This window comes from Mytilus trossulus, chromosome 4 (assembly GCF_036588685.1).
Source record: "Mytilus trossulus isolate FHL-02 chromosome 4, PNRI_Mtr1.1.1.hap1, whole genome shotgun sequence".
Classification (NCBI taxonomy): domain Eukaryota; kingdom Metazoa; phylum Mollusca; class Bivalvia; order Mytilida; family Mytilidae; genus Mytilus; species Mytilus trossulus.
This window is the reverse complement of record NC_086376.1, coordinates 62,876,257-62,901,314: the sequence shown is the minus strand read 5'-3', so window position 1 is coordinate 62,901,314 and position 25,058 is coordinate 62,876,257. Positions and strand designations below refer to the sequence as shown.

The window sequence follows — 25,058 nt, the reverse complement described above, 5'->3', positions numbered from 1 at the left end:
AAGTACTGTAAATTCATAAATCATTTCGAGGTTTTTATTATTGCTAAAATGTGTACAATCGCAATAATTGCAGTTCGCATTTAGAAATTTTTAATATGAATAAAACATGATTTTTGTCAATAATACAAAAATTAAAATCGCATTTTAGTAAGAAATGGCAAGGTCACAATAACAAATCGTCGCTGTTATGCAAAAACCTCGTATCTCAATTTTTTGCGGAAATCTTTTTATCGATTATTAAGAATTAAATATGTATGTTCCACTGAATGCGAAAATATCTGATCTTCTAACCAATCATTAACCCCAATTCTGACAAGTGACGAAAAAGTGTAGTCGGATTGGTGAGACATTTTGTTGTGCGAAAATATCATATCTCAAAAGAAAAAAAAGATGGCACTAGCAGCTGAGATTATAACAGGTACAGTTTTGTCAATTTTTTGTCTAATATATTATGTATAGCTTAGAAATAATGAAAAGCTTTGAAAATACAATATAGGTGCAGAAATTTTTGCTCGCCTTGGTAATTGATTGGTTAGAAGATACGATATTTTTGCATACATTGGAACATAAATATTTAATTCTAAATAATCGATAAAAAAAAATCAGTTTTTATTGCCTGGTGTAAAATTATGAAAACCTTAGATACGAGGTTTTTGCATAACAGCGACGAAATGCACTCAATAATTTCTGAATTTCCAGTATATTATACTCATGTCTCCAATTGGTCGATTCAGAATCTAAAGCATCATGGGTAATTTCATTGTTCGTACCCCAAAGTGAAAATAACGTTAGGTCATTGGTTTAATTTCCATTGTTTATAACATTTTAAACCAATCAAAAACGCTTTGGTGTACGCTTTTGATAATATTACCCAGGATGCATTAGATTCTAAAACGGCGAATCCTTTATATATACAAGTAAGAGTTGACTTACATCCTGCTCATCGTTGATAGAGAATGACATCTCAGCATCGCTAGCTTCTGACTCAAGTTCATCTAAATGTTCTTCCATTGTCTGAGGCATGAGTTGTAATTCTTCTCTACTCTTGAAATCCAACCATAAAATGGCGGGCGGAAACAGGACACCCATGATCACCTTAAAATATACAATCATTGTAAATAAAGGCAACAGTAGTATACCGCTTTCAAAACTCATAAATCCATGGACAAAAAACAAAATCGGGGTAACCAACTAAAATTGTAAACATTTTATTCAGATACAAAAAGAGTGTGTCAATTAATACCCTATGATGCTAAAAATTTAAAATTACCAAGTGAGAATCGTTAAAATATTTATTGGAATATTGAATTACTATTCTGAAGAAACTAAAGTAAGGTATATAAATGCTATATTGATACATTATAAGCTTATCAGGAAAACATAATAATAATTGTGTAGTTGCCTATGGAGAAAAGAAATGCAGAAATAAGTTGCCACATAATCATTACTTATATTTTAAAATATACTGAATATAACTAATTCCCTAAGCCTTATTGTGGCATACCTATAAGCATATAGCTCTGTCCCTAATTGTAGCCTTCCTTGAAGCATATAGTCTTTTTAATTGTGGCCTACATTTAGAAGTATAGCTCCCTTATAGTTCCTGCCCTTATCTGCATATATTTCAGCATATAAACCCTGCTCTTATCTTTGCCTACCTTTAAACTTACAATCATTGTCCTAATCTTGGCCTATTGTTAGCTCCAACCCTTATCTTAATCTACCTTTAAGCTTATAAACCTTGACCTTATCCTGGCCTTCCCTAATGCTTAACCCTTATTTGGCCCTCCTTTAAGCTTATAGCTCCCACCCTTATCTTGACCTACCTTTAAGCTACTATTCTTCCTCATCTGTAATCCACCCATCCACATTTCATTAAGAAGCTGTTGACAACATGTATGAGCAATAAAAGCTCTATGGTTGGCGGCCACAGCTAGACTCAGACATGTCTGATCACTGAAGTTCTTCAGTTCATAGGTTAATAATTGCTGAGTATAGTCATCATCAATTTTGTAGCAATGTTCTAACAGTTCTAGTGATAACTTTCGAAATTCTCTGCAAAATATTAATTAACTATATGATATAACATTCTTGACTACATTGGGTGTGAGAAAAAAATTATCACTTATCATCTTCACTGCAATAAAATCAGAATAAAAAGAAAGTTAGAAATTATATCAGAATTTTGAGATATCAGTGATGTTAAATTTTTTGCCATTTTTCATCTGACTGTCAAAATTATGAATTTCATTTAAACATTGTCTTAAATGAATTAAAAAGATCATTTAATTTAATATTTTATATTATATATCTAAATATGTGTTACTTGTTTTACTTACTCAGCATATGATCCCAGTTCAGTAGAAATATCGACTTCTAAATCGTCCTGGTCAGCTTCAATTGCCATGGCTTTGTAAAGCTTAGCTGCCATCAGAGACTAAAATTAAATATATATAAATGCTATCACTTACATTGAGTCATTAAAAAGATAAATTCATGATTTTTGAAACATATATAGTGCTGTTTTACATAAAGTAAAACTCATTTCATTTTCTACAGTTATAAAAGGGTCTGATATGAAAAAATGTAGAACATTAAGACAAGAACTATATATTATTGTTGATCATCTTAACAAGATTGTTTTTTTAGCTTGTGTTGGTACAGCAAAAATGAGAAAAGCAATCGAGTTGAGATGACCAATGATAATCTGTTTATGGCTATTTTATCTATGATGGCGTTGTTATTGTCATAGACAACAGACAAATGGGACCTTAGCTTCTAGCGATAATTTATCATATTCTACTGTGCTAAGAAAGGAAATTATCAGTCAGTAAGACCAAAGGAAAATTTCGTAAAATATCAATACCAATTATCTAATTTATTCTAAAACAACAGGCATAACAAATAATATGACTGACATGTCAGTTTAAGTTGCCAAGTTGATATAGCATAACAAATAATATGACTGACATGTCAGTTTAAGTTGCCAAGTTGAGATATTCCCAGTACTATTTAAATGTTGTATTACATACTTTAGCCATAGCCTCTTCACCATGCTGCCACATAGACAGCGCCATCTGCTGTCTCTTCATGAGGACGGCCCAGATCATCAGATCATGGAATGGGTATGGGAACAATTCCTGAGCTTCCTTAGTATTGATGATGACAGGTAACATTGTTACAAGGTTTCCCATGTTACCCACGGTACCCTGAAATAGAATGATCTGGAATGTCAATATATCTGGAGAGTAATCACCCTTGATTTATCTGTTATCATAGCATAACCTTGTCAAAGGTTAGCAGACAGTTTACAGTTGTTATAGAGAGGTTTACTTAAACCACTTCACATTTTACTGCTAAATTACAAATGTTATTGGTTATAAACTAATAATCATTCAATACTATTGCAATTTGTTTCATATTTAACTAAATGTATAATTAATAAACAAGCACTTTTTTGACCTTGGTAAGTATTCTACAAATAATTAAAAAGAATACTTTTTTTGTGTGAAGTTTTCTGTTTTAATGTTAATAAAAACTTTCACATTCCAGGACAATCTATGATCATTCCATATTTTGAACTCAGATAAAGTTAAATGAAAAGAGTTAGAAAATGTCATTATAAAAGCAGTATATAAATTAATGCAAAATATGTAAATCACATTTTGTTTTTTTGATATATCTTATATTTTTCCATCTGTTATTTTTTTTATCTGAAAATTGTAGTGAGCAAATACAGAAATAATTTCAAGAATGAAACAAGGAACCATTATCAAACAAAACGAGTGCAATTAATGAAAACTGTATTTAAGAATTATTAGTTGAAATGCACTTTTTCGTGTTGAAACAATTCATGATATGGCAATAATTGAAAGTTACATGCAACAAGTCCACTCTAGAACAGGATAATATGCATGATAAAAGTGTATGTAAAGTATGCATAAAAACCTTTAATTGGTTTGCACAAACTGTCAGCTATGCAAACTTATTTCTAAAATTAGCATATTTTCTCAACATCTTATTCAACGTAAAAAATGAAATTTCTTATGAGTAAATATTTCTGAAAGCTATTTAAAAAGAGTTAGCTGAAAACATGCCTTCTTTTTTCAGTTATGCATAGTGTTATGAAGGCCGAATCAAGCATGTTTGGTCATCTTTATATGCAAGCAATTTGCTCAAGTTTGAGCTACTTTGAAAGTTATACAGATTTTTTTTTCCACAGAATAAAATTGTTTTAGCAACTATTAAAGAATTAGTTTAAAGTCTACATAGCTCTCTCAGCTATGCACTTGACATACTACTTACAGCTATTGAATGGAGCTGAAATATTTACTTAACATTCATTAAATATTCTACATATATCATCTTAAAGGTATGGTCTCTTACACTTGAGTAATTACCATACAATTAATATTTGCTTCTGAACTGTAGAAATCATCACCTATGCACAGACTTATTCTTATAAATGTTCATCCAGCAAAAAAGTGTTTGACCATATCTATAGATTAATAGTTTGAAAGTTAATTTGGAATACTTAAACATAACATGGATTTACCCAACATTATCAAGAGGGGCGGCAGAAGTTGGTGTCATCCCTCTTAGAAAAAAAGTCCCCTATTCTCTCAAAAAAACTAAAGCATCCTTTATAGCTTGATATAAAAAAAAACAGTCCCTTTAAGTGTAGATCCTGAATTGCCACAAAAATAAATGCCCAATTCCAACAACCCCAGATAGGTCTTTCTGCTCCTCGATCAAAATAAATCATACTCTCTCTCTTTTTTTTAAGGAAACCTCTAAATATTTGTCCAATCAAATTTGAATATTTGACTAGTCTACTAAAAATCTGGCCACTGTGAGAATTAATAATCAACCATTGATTTAAATAATATACGGTTTGACTATTCTGTCTGTAACCTTACATTTCTTTTAATCGCATTATACTTCTGTCTGAATCTTTTCCTGCAATATGTGGATCTGAAGGCTCCATCCATCAAATGATTTATAACTAAACCAATGTCTAACAGTGTGTAATGATAATTGGAGGGAACATGCTACAAAATAAAACAACACAAGTGTCATAATAATCATATGTCTTTTTTCACCATTAGGATAGAATTCATTAAAATTTTCAGATAATTTGTTAAAGAAGTAACCTCTTGAAATCAGAAATAAATTTTCTGTGGTTTAAATTTTCAAGTTATAGGATTGCATCTATTTGCAACACACATTTTTCATTTTTTTTAATGCACAACAACTGAAGAAATTCATTTAATGATATACTGATTTAAATATAGAATATAATTTTGGTCAAATCTACTGCTGAAATATTTAGTTTTTAAAGGTTATCATAGTGAATATGTAACATTTAAAATACTTGAATTGTGAATGAACTAACCTTTTTTATATCTCTGACTAGATATCGTAGGGTGTTCGATGGACCTTGTCTCTGTAAAATATAATATAGTCAAAAATTATTTATATTATATACAGAATAAACAGAATTCATAAATAGAAAATAGAAAATAAAGGTTAGCATACAGCTTTCATATTGTGATTCTGCTAACATGTTTAACTCCGCCACATTCTGTATGTATGTGCCTGTCCCAAGTCAGGAGCCTGTAATTCAGTGTTTGTCTTTTGTTTATGTGTTACATATTTGTTTTTCGTTCAACTTTTGTACATAAATTAGGATATAGTTTTCTCGTTTAAATTGTTTTACATTGTCATTTCGGGGCCTTTTATAGCTGATTATGCGGTATGGGCTTTGCTCATTGTTGAAGGCCATACAGTGACCTATAGTTGTTAATTTCTTTGTTATTTTGGTCTCTTGTGGAGAGTTGTCTTCTTTTTTTTAACATCCAACCAAACCCATACTGCCTTAGTAAATCATAACAGGCCATCATATGACAGATTTAAATAATGCAAAAGAGAAAACTAATAGTACAAAATGAATAAGAAATAAGATAAACAGCAACAACCACAAAATTAAAGGCTCCAGACTTGGGACAGGTCGTTACAGAATGTGGCAGGGTTAAACACAAAGGTCTTATCAATATTCACATCTGTAATTTAAGCATGTTTTATACATGTTACATTGTTTGTATACAAATTCATTAGTGTAATTAACAATAACAATAACAATACAAGATGACTTTCTACAAAATATATTAAGGAGAACTAAATTTATTGTCTTCTTAATACTACTTTAAATGACAGACCTAAAAATATCATAACATTCCTGAATACAGTGCTGAGAAATATATGAAGACTATCATCATTCTAGAAATTTGAAGTATCATCAAATAAGAAGAAAAAGTAACTGGCCCACAGATCTAAAAGTAGCTTACACAATACATCTTAAACATAAAGATCTACACCAAATGTTAAATTTTTTCTGAGTATAAAAGCCGAGTATTATGTGGCTAAAGTAATAGATAGAAGATTTCTCTAATTTTTGTGCTATTTTCATATTTCCTGACTGGTGTGAGAAAAATATTTCTCCTCACTAGTGAAAAATCTGTTCTTGGCAAACGATTAGTTGAAATTTGATAATGACGTCAAAATGTTTGTTTTTCTTCTCAATATTCCTATTGTGAGGACCTTGCCTGATGACGTCACATATAAAGAACACAAGTTTCTGAAAATCTTTGAAAAAGAATGATTAAAGTCATCAGAGAAACAGATTCCGACAGTATTTCTCGTGTATTACAATATTTCTCCATTGTCAACAGTTAAATTTAATTATTTAAAATGCGTAGCAAGCCACACTTTAAATAATAAAATTTAACTGTCTCGAGTGGAGAAATATCGTAATACACTTATTGCAGTGTAGGAATCTATATATCCAGCATTTGAATTGGAGTCAAAGCAGGATGACACAGTCTCGTCAGAAGCTTAATAAATAATTTATTGAGACTTGGAATATATATTGAATTTAGGAAAGATTGGCTATTTATTGATAATATTTCAAAATGAGTGATGTCATGTCTTCCAGAAATATTTGCTGCAGATCAGACAAAAAAATTAACTATTACATAAAACGTCAGAAATATTTCTAATATGCATTTTGAAAAATGACACTTACAGTGTTGTACAATTCTTCTAATCTGGCTATTGTTAGGAAAGTGTTCATGCTAACTCCGTTCTCTAATAACAGCTTCACAAAGTCCACTCTGTCATTAATCAGAGCATCCATCATAGCTTGTTCTAGAGAACCTTCCTACAAAAACAAATATAAGGTCATTAATTACAGCATCCATCATATCTTTTACCAAGGAACATTTCTACAAATATAAGGTCATTTATTAAAACATTCATAACTGACTTGTTATAAATAATTTGTTAATTGTTGATTTTTTTAATGTCTAGTGATAAAAACAGGAGGAGAACAAAATAACAATTAATTCAACAGCTAGGTTTAGGGCGACTAGAATTCAGGCAAGTAGGCGCGGATCAGAGAGGTGGGTCCGGGGGTTGGAACAGGGCTTCCAAAAAATATTTGAGCCAGCCGGACATTTAAAATCTGATCCCGATTTTAATCCCTTAAATGACTTAGTCACAAAAGGCAATTATGGTAATCAGATGGCCATTCCAATGATTGACATTACATTAAAAAAAAACGTTTTTAACTTTACTTTGACATGAATTTGATGTTCGTATGTAAACTGTTAAAATGGCAATGCATCATTCAAAGTGTGCACATCAGTGTGCTCATATCTGCCTTAGACTCTTTATTTGTGCAAAATGACATTGTCAAAAACTTTACTTTCATTTTAAACCGGATGTTGACTCGATAATGTTAAAACATGGACCATAAACGGATACGTAAAATCCGTGAAAGTTTACAAAGCACGATTGAGTGAAAAAAACTCTTTCCACGTTATTTTCTTCAACAAAATACTTGAAATGAACGTTAGCTACAGGTATCAATAATAATTTTAGCATTTTTGAAGAAATGTAGGATGCATAATTGAATTTCCAACCTGTGCACATGCGCACATGTGTTCTGGTTCATACGTAGTTCTGACGATTTTTTCATTTGAAACCTTTTAAATTTTTCATCAAATAATGTTGGTAAACTAATTTCTTATAATTTTAATCTTTTGGACTAAATCAATTAGATACAAACCGTTGAAATGTAAGAAAATAATTGTGAATAGACCGATCAATTTCTACGATGTCCGGTACTGAAAGTAGTTCACCTGTCACCTGAACAGGTAGATTTCTGCTGTCCAACTACTTATTAGCCTTGATTAAAATTAGAAAGTACTGAAATAGGGGTTGTTTTGATAGTACTTAATCATCATGTCACTTAAATGACCGGAAATGTGTTGATGTTAAAGGCAAAAGGTTGGGTCAAAAAGATCGTGAATTATGTTAAAATGACCGAAAAAGCCTTGATAACTAAAACGTATATGACCGTTTCATGCTTTGCTCAGCCGGACTTTTATCGGACATTATACAAATGTCCGGAATATATGACCGTTTTGGAAGCCTTGGGTTGGAACCCCCTTTCTTTTTTTTTTTACCATCAATGCATTTGAATGGGGACATGTAATTGGAAACCCCCCTTTTTAAAATGGCTGGATCCACCCCTGGCAAGACATTTGGATTGGCACTCAAAAGTAAGGGCATGTTTGAATTGGCCACCTACAGACACATACAAAGAGTACTTCAAAGTGAAGAGAAAGTGGCATGTGTCCTACATGAAAAATCAGATTCAACATCCCCATTCTAGCCTGACCTTGCTGGTTATTCTGCAAAGTCAAACATATGCCACAATATAGGACCATTTTATAGTCTTGACCTTGATCATCATGACAACTTGATGCTAATCCTGCAATATCAAACATATATAATAATACAGCAAGGATTAAAATACCTGACCAGAGTAGTCCAAAGATATTCATATTCTTATAAAATTGAGAATGGAAATGGGGAATGTATCAAAGAGACAACAACCCGACCATAGAAAAAACAACAACAGAAGGTCACCAACAGGTCTTCAATGTAACGAGAAATTCCCACACCCGGAGGCATCCTTCAGCTTTTACCCTATAGAATTCATTGAATTGGTTCCCACCCAGGTTAGTCCAAAGAACTTTCCAATAATCAAAGTGCTGGTAAGCACCAAATTCATTTAGCAGTGCAAACTAAAGATTAAACATTGCATCCTATTGAGCCTTACTTTTATCTTAATAAACAAGTATGACATTGAGATGACCTTATAAAATATGTCAGTATTATTGAGGGAGTGTGATGATAAATGTTGCAGTGCATAAATCTACAAGTTAACAACCACATAATATGTTTTTTTTCTAAAGATACAGATTTAATTCAAATAGATCTTTTGGTTAGGTGGCAGCTAATATTTAATTGTAAACATAAAAATATGAATAAAACGACCATTTGTAGTCAATTAAGCCAACTTTGACATGTTTAAGACCTTTAAGTGACATAATAATAAATATCATTGCACTGAAATGGCCAAGATATATGTTCATGCTTATCAAATAATTTTTTTAAAAATTAATTTGAGATAGCTTAAAAGAATTTCTTACTAATTGTAACTATACAAGGGTGATGAATGTATTAACTCTCCTACTTATTATGACTTTAATAGTTGGACATTCACACTATTTTTGACACATGATTGCTTAATAAGACACTGACATTCTATCTAAAACAAATGCCATATAAGAATTGATGAGTTAAGACAGGGTTTCATTAACTTCAACTTGTGGACACTTAAAAAACTGCTCAACTCACCGGCCATTCTTGTCCATATACAAAGATATGGCTACGTGCAATGTCTACCCGGTCCCAAGTTAATGCCAGACTTAACTGGTCTGGAGCACTGGCATTGGTTCCTGAAAAAGTAACAGTAAAAATTTGAAGTTTAATATGAAGAACATTCATATCTCTTAATCACCTAGATACAGGTCTATCTTTACAAAAAGTTTTAATTCTGAATTCAAACATCCATTTTGAGAACATTACAGAATTTCCATTTAATGACAAACAACAATAGGAAACAATAATGTGTCCATAGTACAGGGATGCCCCTCACAAGCACTTTTATTTCCTATGTTCGGTGGACCATGAAATTGGGGTCAAAACTGTAATTTGGCATAAAAATTAGAAAGATCATATCATAGAGAACATGTGTACTATGTTTGAAGTAAATTTGATATCAACTTCATTAAAAACAACCGTGAACAAATTATATGACATAATTTCTCTACATCACTTTAACTATTTGCATTGGTGCAATAAAGAACAAACAAGAAACCAGCAGAACTGTTGGCAACATGTATTTAACTTGATAATTAAATTTGAAACGAAACTTTGATTATAACAAATCTACAACTTTAAGTTTGTGTAATTGAATGATGCAATAAGGATTAGAATTCAATATGTCCTCTCTGCAGTTGGCATTTAGACAGCTCTAAAAATATCAATTCATTGATTTATAATTCATCACATTAAATCTATCCCATCAATTCACAGTTCTCGAAAACCATACGTCCATTTATTCACACTCTAGTAGACAATGGCATTGCATTTTAATCACAATCCAACAAAAATACTCATATGAATTGAATCTGTCAACTAAATTTGTGCATTTTTGGCATGCACCAATAAATCATCACATATCAAAGTATAGTATAACAGATAAGTGTAGAATACAACACCATTGTAAACAGTAACGCCACATCCAATTGTTATAATGCTGAATGACATAGGCTTTAATTGTAACAATTTATTTCTATAGTGAGAAATAATAAATCTAATAATAGCCTTGGTTCTAAGTATTGATATCAGGCAAATAAAAATATTGTAAAAGATTTTGTATTATGCAATAGTTCAGAAATAGTGGCAATGCATTGTTTTACAGTCTTATCGGGGCCTTTTATAGCTGACTATGCGGTATGGGCTTTGCTCATTGTTGAAGGCCGTATGGTGACCTATAGTTGTTAATGTCTGTGTCATTTTGGTCTTTTGTGGATAGTTGTCTCATTGGCAATCATACCACATCTTCTTTTTTTATATTTATTGGTGAGAAAAAAGAAACAGATTGAAAGTTGTATATCTAAAGATTGCCAACTTTACTTTTGGTACTACTACAAATACATCATATCTCACTTATCGAACTAATATAAAATCACAACAGTTAGTTATAAACTACAAATTCCTAGAAAATTATAAAACTGGTCTATTTCATCCTTACAAACCTTCCACTGTATCCTATACAGGATAAGATAGCATCATTTTTATAATGTAGTCCTTTCCTTTCAAATCTTCGTATTTTTTTCTACCTTTAAGGCCTGGTGGGGTTTTTAAAGACCTGACCAAAATATTGAGAAATAACTTCTTCTTTATATAAATCATTTTTTGTGTTCGTTAAATCAGGTGCGTTTTCTGTGGCAATTGATAGTAAAGGAGAGGTTAGCTGGGATTTTTTATCGACTGCTGTATTTTTGTAAGTCCTATCAAATAATAAATAATTATATAAAATATACAAACCTTTAAGTAAAGCTGTTAGAATGGCTAAATCGATGTCCTGAGCACCCTCTCCCATTCTAAATATTGTTATCTAAAAAATTAATTATTATATTTATGCAACAAATAAATACAGTAATGTATACAATACACAATGATATAAATACTAACTTAATTTTTGATCAAGATTTCCCTTTTCATTTTCAATGTTTTTGTTCTATATAATCACACCCTTGCTGAGGGGGAGGGAGTTGTATCAATTGTACTATACATATATATTTATCTGCATCTGATTTCTTGTTCCAACTTCGTGATCATAAATTCTTTTAAGAAAAAATTTAAATTGATGGGTTTAAATTAGAAATCTTGCTTTGAGGATTTTTTTTAAATCATTACATTTTAGACCATTGCCACAGATGTAGAAATCTTCAATGATAATATTGGATTCTCATTTATTTTTTGCTCCTTCATAATAGGAAGTAATAAATCAACTGCATAATGTTAAGCACATAGACTGAGAGAAAGTGTAAAGTTTTGATCCAGTATGTCATAACACAATGAGTATTCTTTAGATTAAAAGCTTACAAACGACAGGAACATAACAAATTGAATGCCTGGTGATATCTTGAAGACTTCCTATTGGTACTTATTAGTTTTAAAATACAGATTACATCAATGAATAAGTTTTAGTATTGATTTTTGCCCTAGACAAGTATAATGAAATTCTTCTTTGATGTTCTCATTCTCATCATGGTATAGCAGATAATTAACTATCTCATATCTATTTATAACCTATGTTCCAAATTAATGGTTTCATTCAATATTGAGACTGACAAGCATTTTAGTTGTTCAATTAAAATCTGAAATTTTTACAATTAAAACTTTTTTTTCAATTTTTATTGTTCATGATTCTTTGGATTTTCAAGTGTTCACTTAAACTTAACTTTTTTCATTCATTTTTTTACATAAATGAGGCTGTTTGATTTCTCATTTGAATTGTTTTACTTTGTCTTATATGGCCTTTTATGGCTGACTGTGTGGTGTGGGCTTTGCTCATTGTTGAAGGCCGTACGGTGACCTATACTTGTTAATGTCTGTGTCATTTTGGTCTTTTGTAGATAGTTGTCTCATTGGCAATCATACCACATCTTCTTTTTTATATTAACCTGAGTTAAGTGCAAGGTTTCTTTAACAAATATCACCATCAGTTTTTAACATTTAAATGAAAACTGACTTTATAATTCCTATCAAACCACCCTCCACTTACTAGTTCTTTCTTTTTAACACATAACATCAGCTCTATAAATAACTTCTCAGCTTGTTCCTGGTTGTATAGGAATGTTTTCTGTATTGTCAGTATCAGCTGGTCACGTAAACTTTCTGGCATAGTTCTGTAATAAAAAAATACAGTTCATGTAATAAGATCGGATAATTGCTTTGTTTATTTTGTATAAATCCATAACAGCAGCAATATTATACAAAGATATAAATTTCTAAAGCTGACATTGGTTTTAAGTGAATGCCATTTGTCTCACTTAGGCACCGCTTATGTGTGTCACTAATAACATACATTAAGATGTATACTTTCTATTGTGTTTGAGTGCTTCTGTTTTCTATCAACTTTGACACAGAAGTAGCTAATTGTGGTCCCTTTTAATAGAAGAGATAACTAAAGAGTCGAAAGATACATGTAAGAAAGTTTGTTTTGAGGGGCATTGCTCAAGTCTAATCACAGTGATCCCTACTCTGTCAATACCAATGTCATGATATAGAACCATGCTTGCAACTTGATTAATTTTGAATACTTGAAATACAAAAGAAGTTTTGTGAGGTATATAATTTAGTAAAATGACTTACTGCAAGCAACCTACTGAGGATATTATAACACAGATGTTAATAATCAATACATCAGAAAATCATTCATAGAAAATAGCGGAAAAAATCACATCATTCAAACATCTTGTCTGACACTAACACCTTAGATCATTCATATTTCATGTTCTTTATTGAAAAACAATTGTATTTGTGCAAATTCATGTTTTGGAAAAATGAGGAATCTTTAAAGAGGGGGGCAATGTGAGTCAGTCTACACATGTGACATAGATGTACTTAGTGGCATTGTTGCAAAAAAGTTATGCTAATTGTCAAACTATGTGATGATTATTTGTAGGGGGTCAAATAAAGTACAATACTGGGAGCGTTTTAAATGTTCTACACAGGTCACCAACTTAGTTATATAAGTCCAATAGACTGATTGATTTTTGCTTGCTTAACATTCAGCAAAAATATTTCTTGCATGTTCAGGATGATAAAGTCAGACTGAAAGAGGGTCTACAAATTATCATTTCTTATAGTTTAGATGGTTAGATGATGGAGATGACCAATCAGAATGAAGACATGGCTCTGATGAAATTTCTCTCAATATGCATGAAAGACATGAAACAAGACACAGGGATGCATCCTGTAAAACTTGTCAAATTAGCATCCTAATTCTAGAGTAGATGATGAAAACAAGAAAAGGTAATGGACAAACAACAAACACAAAGTGATGACAGGAACTCACACTTGTACTTGGGGCTATTGATGAAATTGTACAGCACTAAATACAGTGCATCCGCATCTTCAAAAATGCAAATTACTTAACAATACACAAATGGAGTTCAAAAATAATGTCATTAGCAATAGATTCTTATTGTGACATAATGACATGATCAGAAAATGCATGAATGTCATCTATTAAAAAACTTGAATATGCTAGGAAAATGCATATGCTTAATGTTACATGCACACAAGTCATGATCATACTTTGGGAAACTGAGTTCAGGGTTCAGAGTTCAGGGTTGCATAGAAATAATGAATATGCAAACAGCCGCCACCATGAATGACATACAAGTGCTTTATAAATTTCTTAATTTTTCCATTACTCATATTTTGAAGACAGGTCTATTTCAAGTACATGTATATTTAATGAACATTTCCTGTAATTTAAGTACTGTTATTCAAATGAACACATTATAAAAAGCCTGGGGAAGGATTACCATGGAAGCTTAGTCAACAATAACCTTTCATGTTTACATCTAACAGGGACAGCTGACTGATAGCTTAACACTATTTGTTATGTACCTTACAGAGGTATAACTTGTCAATCATCGTTAGTTACTAGACTGTGACATCTATGACAACAGTAGAATTAATAATGAGCTTTTTATGATGTTATAAACTGTCACTTAGGCTTATGTTTATGCATGTCCTACACTTATTGCTATTAAGATGAAAGACTTCTGTATCTAGAGAAATTAAATTTGTATTCAAATAGTACTATGCTATTGTCATTAAGTACTGGTAGGGAAATTCCCTTAAAGCACCAACTATTGGTATGGGCTACTCTCTGCAGATGAGTCACAATATCAATTAAATAATTTAATTGTTGTTTACTGTTAATTAAGAAATTGTTGTGTGCAATTAATATTGCGAAATTGTCATTATTCATAATAAAATGCGATTTTAGTTTTTGAGATATTGAAAAATCCTGTTTACTTCATATAAAGAATTCAAAATGCAAGTTTAAATTATTGCGATTATAACCCTGTCGCATTATTTGCAATAATAAAAACATCGCAATAGGTACTGAAATTACTTTATCAAGTTTGTGCTTGACTTGTCTACTTGAGTAGGAATTATTTCAGAGAAGATTTTTCATCTTCATTTATCTATGCACATTTTTCATGGGACATAAATGATGCCACTGCTTGCATATACGTTTTTAAGGGGCATAACTCTGGTACATCACTAGCTATGATAAGAGAACATAATGTTGTTTTAATTCTAATGTCTTACCCATCCTCCAGAGTATACTTGTGTGTAAATGCCAACAGATCAGCTGCTCTGCCACTCCCATCACACACCACCACAGGTACGGGGGGTGAGTCTGTAACATACTCCAACACAGAACGTATTGTGTTGGCACCTCCCTCTAATACTACACATATCACTGGCACACCTCGACCTTTAACACCACTAGCTGAAAGAGAAAGAAAAACAATGTTAAGAAACAGAAAAACATTTATTGAGCAACATGACTTTTAACTAGTGTTGTCAAATCGTACACTTTTGCCTAACCGGTTACTCGGATAATCGTTCGACCGATTAACCGGTTAACCGGTAATTTAAGTTGGTGTTTGAAAGCTTTATCAATAGAACCCTACACATAGATATAAGATGTGGTATGAGTGTCAATTTGACAACCTTTCATCCAAGTCATAAATACGCTTTTAGAATTGAAGTTTTTCCTTTAGCATTAAAAAGGCTTGTCTGTGAGGATTCCTGGCGAAGTTTGACTTTTAATAATCAAATACTCCGTATCAACTATAGCGTTTGTACCAACTGCAGATTAAAAAATTTAAAAAAATCTGAATCTCGTAGAATTGAATATGTCATATGTCTGAAACCTATTATTCTTTCTTTTTCTCTTGTTTCGCCGAAAATAATGAGGTGTGTTTCAATTTGAAATGATTAATTATAAAAAAAAAAGAAGATGTGGTATGATTGCCAATGAGACAATTCTTCACAAGAGACCAAAATGACATAGAAATTAACAACTATAGGTCATTGTACATGCTGTACAACCTGTTTCTTCACTGTATTTGCATTTTCTTTAAGTATGTTACTCGTACTTTCACGTATACATTGGGCACATTCACATTGGTTTGCATTTCACAATTTTTTAATTCAAAGTAAGACTAACCCTTGCACCACGGAGGTTGCAAATTGAAATGCAGGTTTACACAATATTAGATCGAAAACGAAATAATGAAGTAATTAGTAAAATTAAATCTCATTACTGATTTAAAATTACTGTTAAAAAAACATGTTAACTAATTATGTTTCTTAAAGATCCTGCCCCGAACTCTAATTAATTTTATGTTTTTAGGATTAACAATAGCAATCAATATACTGGACAATTGATCTGTCAAACTAATTACCACGATGACAATTCTAAAATAAAACATAACTATTTAATTATTTGATTTTCAACACAAATTTTTATCAAATCTATCGAAATTGAAAAAAGTCCGGTTAACCGGTTAGCGTTTTTGGTATTCGGTATTCGGTCGTTCGACCGATTAACCGGTTAACCGTTGACAACACTACTTTTAACATACTTGGAATGTGCCAACATTTCCGTTGTTCAAGTTAGTGGTTATCCCTTTGGTAGTTGGACTATGTATGTTTTTATTGTGTCAGTGTGTCTTATTACCTTTAAAAGACATGGTCTAGTAAGCAAAGGAGAGATGTTTGTGAGCGCTTCACTGACATTGGGATGATAGGCTGTATTAATCTGCTCATACTCCCTAAACCACTCCAAACTTATTGTCCTATTTAAATTTATGTCTAAAGACAACTTAAGGAACTTTGTTTAGTATCAAGATTGAAATGAGGCCCTTTCGAAACTATTTTAGTTTCAAAATAAATTCATCAGACTTTAAATTTCCGGTTGTTATTTTTTAGCATCAATAATTCAAGTTGATCTTTGAAGATCCAAAACAACATTGATACAATTTGTCCACGGTATTGATGAATGAATTATATTACAATAAGATATAGTATGATGTACCGTAATAGATTCTAATGAACTACAAAGCAATAACATCATTTTTATTGCATAATTTTCCCATATCTATAAAATACAAACACGAAACATGCAACATTAATTCTGCAAAACACGTTTGAATTCCTATAATTGGGTTATTTTCCCACATACAACATCAGGAAAGAAAATATCAATCATTATCTCTCCCATTAAAGGATAAATACACACGTTTGACAGTGTAAATGACAAAAATCAATGTAAAGTTTTCCAAAAACATTTGTTTTACATAAATGAAGTGACGAATCAATGGTCCATTTGAAATTTCATTATTGTTTTGTTACTATTATTTATGTTCGTAAATTACAACTTGATGATGACCTGTCAATAAACCTGAATAATTGTTCAAATAACATCTAATTAATTGGAAGTTTGCCTTTGAGGCAACACTTAACATGTTAAGAAGTCAATAAATATATTTATTGGCCTTGCAAATTAATTTGTTTTATAGGTGTCATGGCACTTAATAAAACAATAAGTAGGTGCCTTTTTCATATAAACAAAACAAATTACAGAAACTTTAATAGGAATACATATTTGGTCAAATATTCATAATTTAATATTTTTAACAATAGTAGATATACTGGAATGTAATTGTCTGTAAATTGCGTTGTAACTTCATACACCAAGATGTCATTAAATGCAATTAACATGTCCTACATTTATCATGCTTTTTCATAAACATGTATCGCGAGAGTTATGACGTCAGTTTTTACCTATTGTATTGTAGGGTTGACGTCAGTGAGGGACATAGCCTTAACACTCAGAAATATCTTTGAAGTAAAAGTTAAATAGCATGATTGTGGTCTGCTTTCTATATTACAATAGTTGAATTATACTATACACTTATGGTGCCATGACCAGGATCATAATTGTCTGGGCAAAATCTCTCATCAATGATTATTTTGGCTTTTCAATTTATTTAAAAAAACAGATAAAATGTTCTTTGAATCGTCCTATTTTCTTTAAAAGCAAAAAAAAAATTATTTTCTCCTATGTTCTATTTTAGCCATAGGAGCTATGTTTCTGAAAAAACAGTTACCAATTCGCCTGAAAATTTCAGGACAGGTAGACCTTGACCTAATAAATACTTTAACTTCTTGTCTTATTTGCTCTAAATGCTAGAGTTTTTGAGATATAAGCCAAAAACTGCATTTTACCCTGTGTTTTATTTTTAGCCATGTCAGCCACGTTTTTTGACAAAATAGAAAATAAAACACAAACTTTATTTTATACACCCTACTGATCATTCAGTTGAAGTTTGGTTGAATTTGGTTGAGTAGTTTTAGAGGAGAAGATTTTTTAAAGTTAGCAAATATGATGAACAAATTGTGAAAAATTGTCATTAAAGGACAATAACCCCTTAAGGGGTCAATTGACAATTTTGGTCAAATTAACTTATTTGTAGATCTTACTTTGCTGATCATTTTTGCTGTTTACAGTTTATCTTTATCTATAATAATATTCAAGATAATGACCAAAAACTGCAAAATTTCTTTAAAATTACAAATTAAGTGGCAACAACCCAACAATGAACATTTTTACCCCATGTCAGATTTGCTCTAAATGCTTTCGTTTTTGAGATATAAGCCAAAAACTGCATTTGACCACTATTTTCTATTTTTAGCAATGGCGACCATGTTTGTTGATAGATCAAAACTTCGGATACAATTTATAAACTAGATACCCTAAGGAACATTCAGTTAAAGTTTGGAAGTATTTAGCCTAGTAGTTTCAGAGGAGAAGATTCTTGAAATAGTTTACGACGACAGACGACGATGGACGACGGACGCCAAGTGATGGCATAAGCTCACTTGGCCCTTCAGGCCAGGTGAGCTAAAAATATAGCTATCTAAAAATTGTGGAAAATGTAATAATTTGAGATCTGACTTATAAAAAAAAATTTAATAAATTGATATTTATCACTAAATATCAATAATTCATCTTACGATTTTTAAGTGACCTTAACAGAAGGATACATACAGCTTATTTTTAAAGATGAGACACAGATAACAAAAATAATGTGGGAAAGCAACTAATTATGTGATGATATCTAAAGAAAATGTATTGACCTTTCTTTTATGTAAAATTTATATTTTTGATGGCAAAGGAGGTTAGAACCTGTAGTTTAGAGGTTGCTGTTCATGTCTGTGATATTTGTTTTTCATACAATGTTTTGTTATAAATCAGGCAGTAAGTTTAAACTTGTTTATACTTATTATATATAGGCCTTTTATAGCAGACTTTACATTTCGTTTTTTCTTTTTTTTAATGTTGGTTGCCAAAAACTGCTTACATCCACACCATTTGAACTGAAGTGGGTAATGTCCTTTGAAGAATAACAATCTTCTAGAGAGGTTTCCCCAAAAACTTCTTTTTAATGAAATATGTGTTCTGAGTGATTAAAGAGTAAATTAGGTAAAGGTAATTTGTAGTGTCTATCTACCGCCAAGACGGGCATAAATAAATAATAAATATAAATGTCACTGCATACAGATACATCAATCATATAAAGACAAATTAATAAACTTATAATAGAGCACTTTTAATATTATACATTAGTGTAGGCTTACATTTCACATTTTAAATGTAAATGAAATTGTTTTACAAGCTTTTTTTTTCTGTCTTGAGCAAAAACTACTACAAAATCTTGTGACATAGATATGCATATGTTTTTCTATTTGGTGTATACTTAATTATTATATAAAGTACTAATAGAATTCCAATCTAAAACCTGTCAATTGATTCACACAGCTGGCAGATCAGACAGGATCAAAATAATGAAATATAAATACAGTCCTGAACCTCACAAAATCAATACAGTAAATTCAGAAATTATTGTCTACCTTCATTATTTGTCATTTAAAACTAAAATGCAATTTAAATTTTGCAAAATATTCAGAAAAATACTGTTTGATTCATATCAAAAATATAAAAAGTGAGTTTTATTATTATGAGGATAACCCTGTCACATTCTTAAGAATAATAATAATTTCGCAAGAATTTCTAAATTTACAGTTACCAATTTTATGGGTTTTTTTTGCGAAAATCAAGTTAAAATATAAGTTCTACTAAAACATTAGACAATAACAGTCAAATGAAGAGGATTAAATGCAAAACTTGAGCATTGATATGCCTACAATTGTTTAGTTCCTAAATCATGTTGTGACCTTAAACTTTTGACTCTGACCTTCAATAGCTTTTTATGGTGAAGTATTTGACACATAATTACTTGTCAATTTCTGACCTTGACCTGATCCTTCCAATGATAAGGCATCAATTTTTTATCTACCGTAGTGAGTATTTGGCACAAGAGTTGAATTACAAATAGCCTAAAAATTTTAATTTTGTCCTCTTTGTCATTTTGTGACCTTGACTTCATCCTCCCAATGATAAGGCATCGATTTTACACTACTGTAGTGAGTATTAGAATAAGAGTTGAATTACAAATACCTGGTAGCCTAATCTATTTTACTTTGGTCCTATTGCAATTTTGATCTCTGAAAAATTAAGCCCCAGCTCTCCACATGGCGTAATAATTTATAACATTGGGTAAAGGGATGATTAGGTGCATTAAAACATGAACGGTTCATACTGGATAATTCTCAAACTTTAACATTTGCATTAAGATATGTAAGATAATGAAACATTTATATATATTCCCCAACAGCATTACAGATCAATTTTAATGCACTTTATATTGATAATTTCTGTGTTTATGTGATAATTACCACCATTACAATAAACATCTGATGGAACTGAATTCTAACTTGATTAATGTTGAATTTGTTCTCTGTTAAACATTTGAAATTTTAATTGAAATGCCAGTTATGGTATAAATTCCTTAACAGACTGTAATGACTTATTGAAGGTATTCCATACTGTTTCACCATGTATGGTCAATTTTTAAAGATTTTGAGATAAATTGTAGAATGAGATGAGCAATGTAAAAAAAAAATATGGCACTACACTTATTTCTTTAAATATATACAAAATTGAGGCTCCAAATTTAAACAAGATTGCTTATCATGAACATTTTCCCATATTCAGTGATCATAGATATAAGATGTGGTATGAGTGCTAATGAGGCGACTCTCCTTTCAAATTACAATTGGTAAGGTAAACTAGTATAGGTCAAAGTATGGGGTTCAGCACAGAGTCTTGGATCACACCAAACAGCAGGCTATAAAGGGCTTCAAAAAAGAGATAGTTAAGTTCAGATGAACCAAGATGATCATGTACATGCAATGCCAAAATATTAGTATTAGGACCAAAAGTGTCAATAAATGGCTAACAATGCATGTTTAATTATGTATAAGAGCGCAATTATTTGTTTACATTTTACCGGCAACTTTGTACTCAGAATAGAATCTTACACAGTATCTGATTGGATGATACTGGATTGGAATTACATTTACTCGAAAGCTTATTCAATTAGGTTTAAAAATTGCCAAAAAATCATATTCACATTTTACAAAGTAAAGAAAGTATCTTCTATTTCCACATGTCGGAGCCATTAAAATATGCCTTTTTAGTTGGGCGAAAAAAATAGACCATCTTTTTCAACTGCATTTTAAGTCAATTTGAGCAACATGACCCTATATATTTTTTTGGTTGTAATGCAACACTGGCATTTCTAGTAACAGGAACTGCTACCGGTTTTCCCCTAGTTTGTGTACCCTATGGAAAATGCATTACGAACAATTGAGCTCTTGTTACCTTCAAAAAATTTGTAAGTAAAAGTTTTTATGTAATGTCCCTTTTATTCCTGATCATAAGTTCACCTTGAGATGTATCACATCATGGTACAGCTTTTATATTCTTATTAAGTATCATAAACTTCAAGATCAAAGGCTAAGAATTGGATGAAACTAACAATTTGATTACCTTGCTTGGGTGAAGATTTCAATAAAAAACATCATATATGACAGGGTATTATGAGACGAAAATTAACATAAAATATTGTAGTGGGAGATGAAAGTTATGCTGATGTTGACATTTTCACATGATATGATTCTTTAAAATCCTTTCATGTGGGTCACATTGGGGTCTAAGCGTGATGTGGGATTGCCAATTTTTTGTAAGCGTGACACGTGAAAGTCAAATTATTGTGTCGTGAAAACAGGAAATGAGGTCTAGCGGGACCCGGGAAATGACAAAAAAATGAGAATTGCAGATGTACATAGTGTAATCGGGATACAGGAATCTGACAAAACAGTTAGTGGGATCCGGGATCAGAACCCCCCAATGAGACCCCCTTTCATGGAGAGCAAAACCATTGGACAGTCACACTGCACTTTGTGCACCTTATAAATGTCATCAGTTATGTTTTAAAAATATTACATAATAATTATTCTAATGACTTTGTCCTCAAGGAGATAATAAAGTACACCATTTTCCTGTTAATTTTATTTATATAATTTATATACCTGCATTTTAAGAAGCCATTTACATATTAATCAATTTCATGGTGGTAAAATCTATTTTCATTTAACAAGAGATTTTTTTGAATTCCAGTGCAAACACAAATGAACAGCTGATCCAAGAGTGCATGTGTTCTCCCTTGTATGACTAGTATAGAAGATCTTATATGAAAAAAATAAGCTAGCTTATCCAAAAAATTATACCTGAACTGTCCTTTTCTGGGCCTGTTTTTCTTTTTTTTTAATATATAAATTCAAAGTTCCTCATTAGTCAAATTTTAATTATGACTCTAATTTACTTGCTCTCCTATGAATTTCATATTATGGTGTCACAAGAAATGCAACCTTTTTGCAGATTTTGGAAAAGAGAATCAAGTTTGTCTATAAATGGTATAAAAATCATCAAAGAAAAGATTCAAACAACAAATCTCATGCAATATGGTATTTCTTATCTTAACTCTCAACAGTTAATTTTGTATCAAGTAGAGAAATATTGTATCACAATTGATGCAGAGGTAGAATCAAGATTTTGCTTCCATTCTATACAAGAAATCTCATCAGTGTTTTACATGCAAGATGGCTCTCATAGTCCTACAAAACATTGTAAAGGTATTCAAATTCAGTTAAATGATGTGTATATGCTTCTTCCTTCTTTTACAATCCTATACCCATGGTAAAATTGATTATTTTGTTTTAAGTTTCAGACAAAATTACTCTTTCAAAATTTCCATTTTGGAGCTTTCATGAGGGAAATCCCCTACAAACACTGTGACAGTTGGCAGGTATGTGGGTCTGTAACAAAGCCAAAAATAAGCACTACAAAAACGTAAGGTAAAATGCAACTTCAGCAATGAATATTTTTTACAACCATTAATTAAATACTTAATGTTTCTTTTCAGTATTAAGACAAAAACCATCTAATTTAAGAGACAAGTTAAAGGTTCAGAGTCAGGTTAATGCCAACATCAATCAAAAAAACATATGGACTATATATAGAACACAAGTTACCAAAAATATGTATGTCCTAGAAAACGACCAGCTGTTGACAAATACAAAACTCCTACCATTTAAACGTGTGATAAGAAAGTGACATCATATCAAAGTGTTATTTCTTAAAATAAAGTCTTAGTGATATTTCCGTGAAATGAATGTGGGAGGTAGAAAGAGAAGTTTTACTTTGGGGCATGGGTCTGGGGTCATTTATGGCGGTACATGTACCAGTATATCAATTTGATGAATGCAAAATTACTCAACAAAATTAAGTTTGTGGGAGTATTTTGGAGGTTCCTTCATACCCTCCTACACCTATTTCAATTGACGAGCCTTAAAAACTCCTGTAATCTGAACACCAGCATTAAGGAGATAACTGTGTAGTATTCCAAGCTCAGACGACATCAAATCAAAAATTGATACTGTTGGAGCTTAAAATACAATATTGTTATCTCCATTCTTATGAAACTGACAGAAAACAACGTCAAATAAAATGTTTAAAATCTGTACATTGCTTTCAAGTGGGTTTTCATATAATCAATTGGGAATTGGTGTAATGAGAATTTGTGAAGTTATCTCATCAAAATGAAAGTAACAAACAATGTTGCTTTAGAATTCAAAATTAGTGAAGTTCTTTACTGAACTATGTATCACAATAAATTTTCCTAGTACCACTACTAATTCTTGTATACAATCATGTTTTTCATTGGGCATGATAATCAGGATAATTGTGGAAACAAAAAAAGGGGCAACAGATACCACAAGGATATTCAAACTAACACGTTGAAAACAAAAGGAGAAGTTCTAGAGGATTGTATTTGAAAGACTTGATAAACATTGTAAAACAGACAGGTTTAATTTGTATTGACCTAAACATTTGAATGTACTTTCCATTTGATGTTTGTTTCAAGGTTTGTTCATGTTACTGTTAAAAACAATTTGATCTTTATGTAAAATTATTTCTAATATAAAATATTGATAGTCAGGATATAAGATCAAACATTTAGAATCATACAAACTAGTGTATATATGATACTTTGGTATATGTTTTAAGTAGTAAATTTGTAAAATTAAATTGACACCAGTGTTCTCCCCAGAAATTTTGGATAGCATCACATTTTGCGTAAAAAAAAATAACTGTATTTTTTTTAATGTCGTTTGTCGCGTCGCGTTGATACTCTAGTATCAGTAACAGTTGTTTCAGTTTATGTTTTCTTTATTCATTTATAGCTACAGAATTATTTTTTTCCTCTTGTGCCAAATAAAAATAAATATGTGGTTTCAGTTACCCAACATTAAGTCATATGAATGAATGGTTCATTATAGATCAACCTGTTTATATACAAAACTAAATATCTAGTACACAAAATTAACTATTTTTTATATAAAACAAGTAAAGATAAAGTAGCAAAAGTAGCAAAAAAAAATCAATTTAAAAACTTTTTTTTATCATGTTTATGAAATTCATTGTTTCATGCATGGCACTCAATGAATTA

At 31.1% G+C, this 25,058-nt stretch overlaps 1 protein-coding gene across 5 annotated transcripts in view; it reads right to left on the bottom strand.

The window, feature by feature from the left end:
• Positions 1–25,058, bottom strand: part of LOC134715721 (transient receptor potential cation channel subfamily M member 3-like) — a 114,938-nt gene that overhangs the window by 29,170 nt on the left and 60,710 nt on the right. For 4 of the 5 annotated variants that reach the window (XM_063578085.1, XM_063578088.1, XM_063578087.1 and 1 more), the window contains 12 exons: positions 15,340–15,523; positions 12,770–12,893; positions 11,527–11,596; positions 9,769–9,869; positions 7,085–7,219; positions 5,396–5,446; positions 4,920–5,051; positions 4,306–4,320; positions 3,033–3,209; positions 2,340–2,437; positions 1,827–2,055; positions 934–1,095 (listed from right to left, as the gene is read on the bottom strand). In XM_063578085.1, coding sequence (XP_063434155.1) covers positions 934–1,095; positions 1,827–2,055; positions 2,340–2,437; positions 3,033–3,209; positions 4,306–4,320; positions 4,920–5,051; positions 5,396–5,446; positions 7,085–7,219; positions 9,769–9,869; positions 11,527–11,596; positions 12,770–12,893; positions 15,340–15,523 — 1,478 coding nt within the window. The remainder of the gene's footprint in view (positions 1–933; positions 1,096–1,826; positions 2,056–2,339; positions 2,438–3,032; positions 3,210–4,305; positions 4,321–4,919; positions 5,052–5,395; positions 5,447–7,084; positions 7,220–9,768; positions 9,870–11,526; positions 11,597–12,769; positions 12,894–15,339; positions 15,524–25,058) is intronic. The other variant, XM_063578084.1, reaches the window with a different exon arrangement.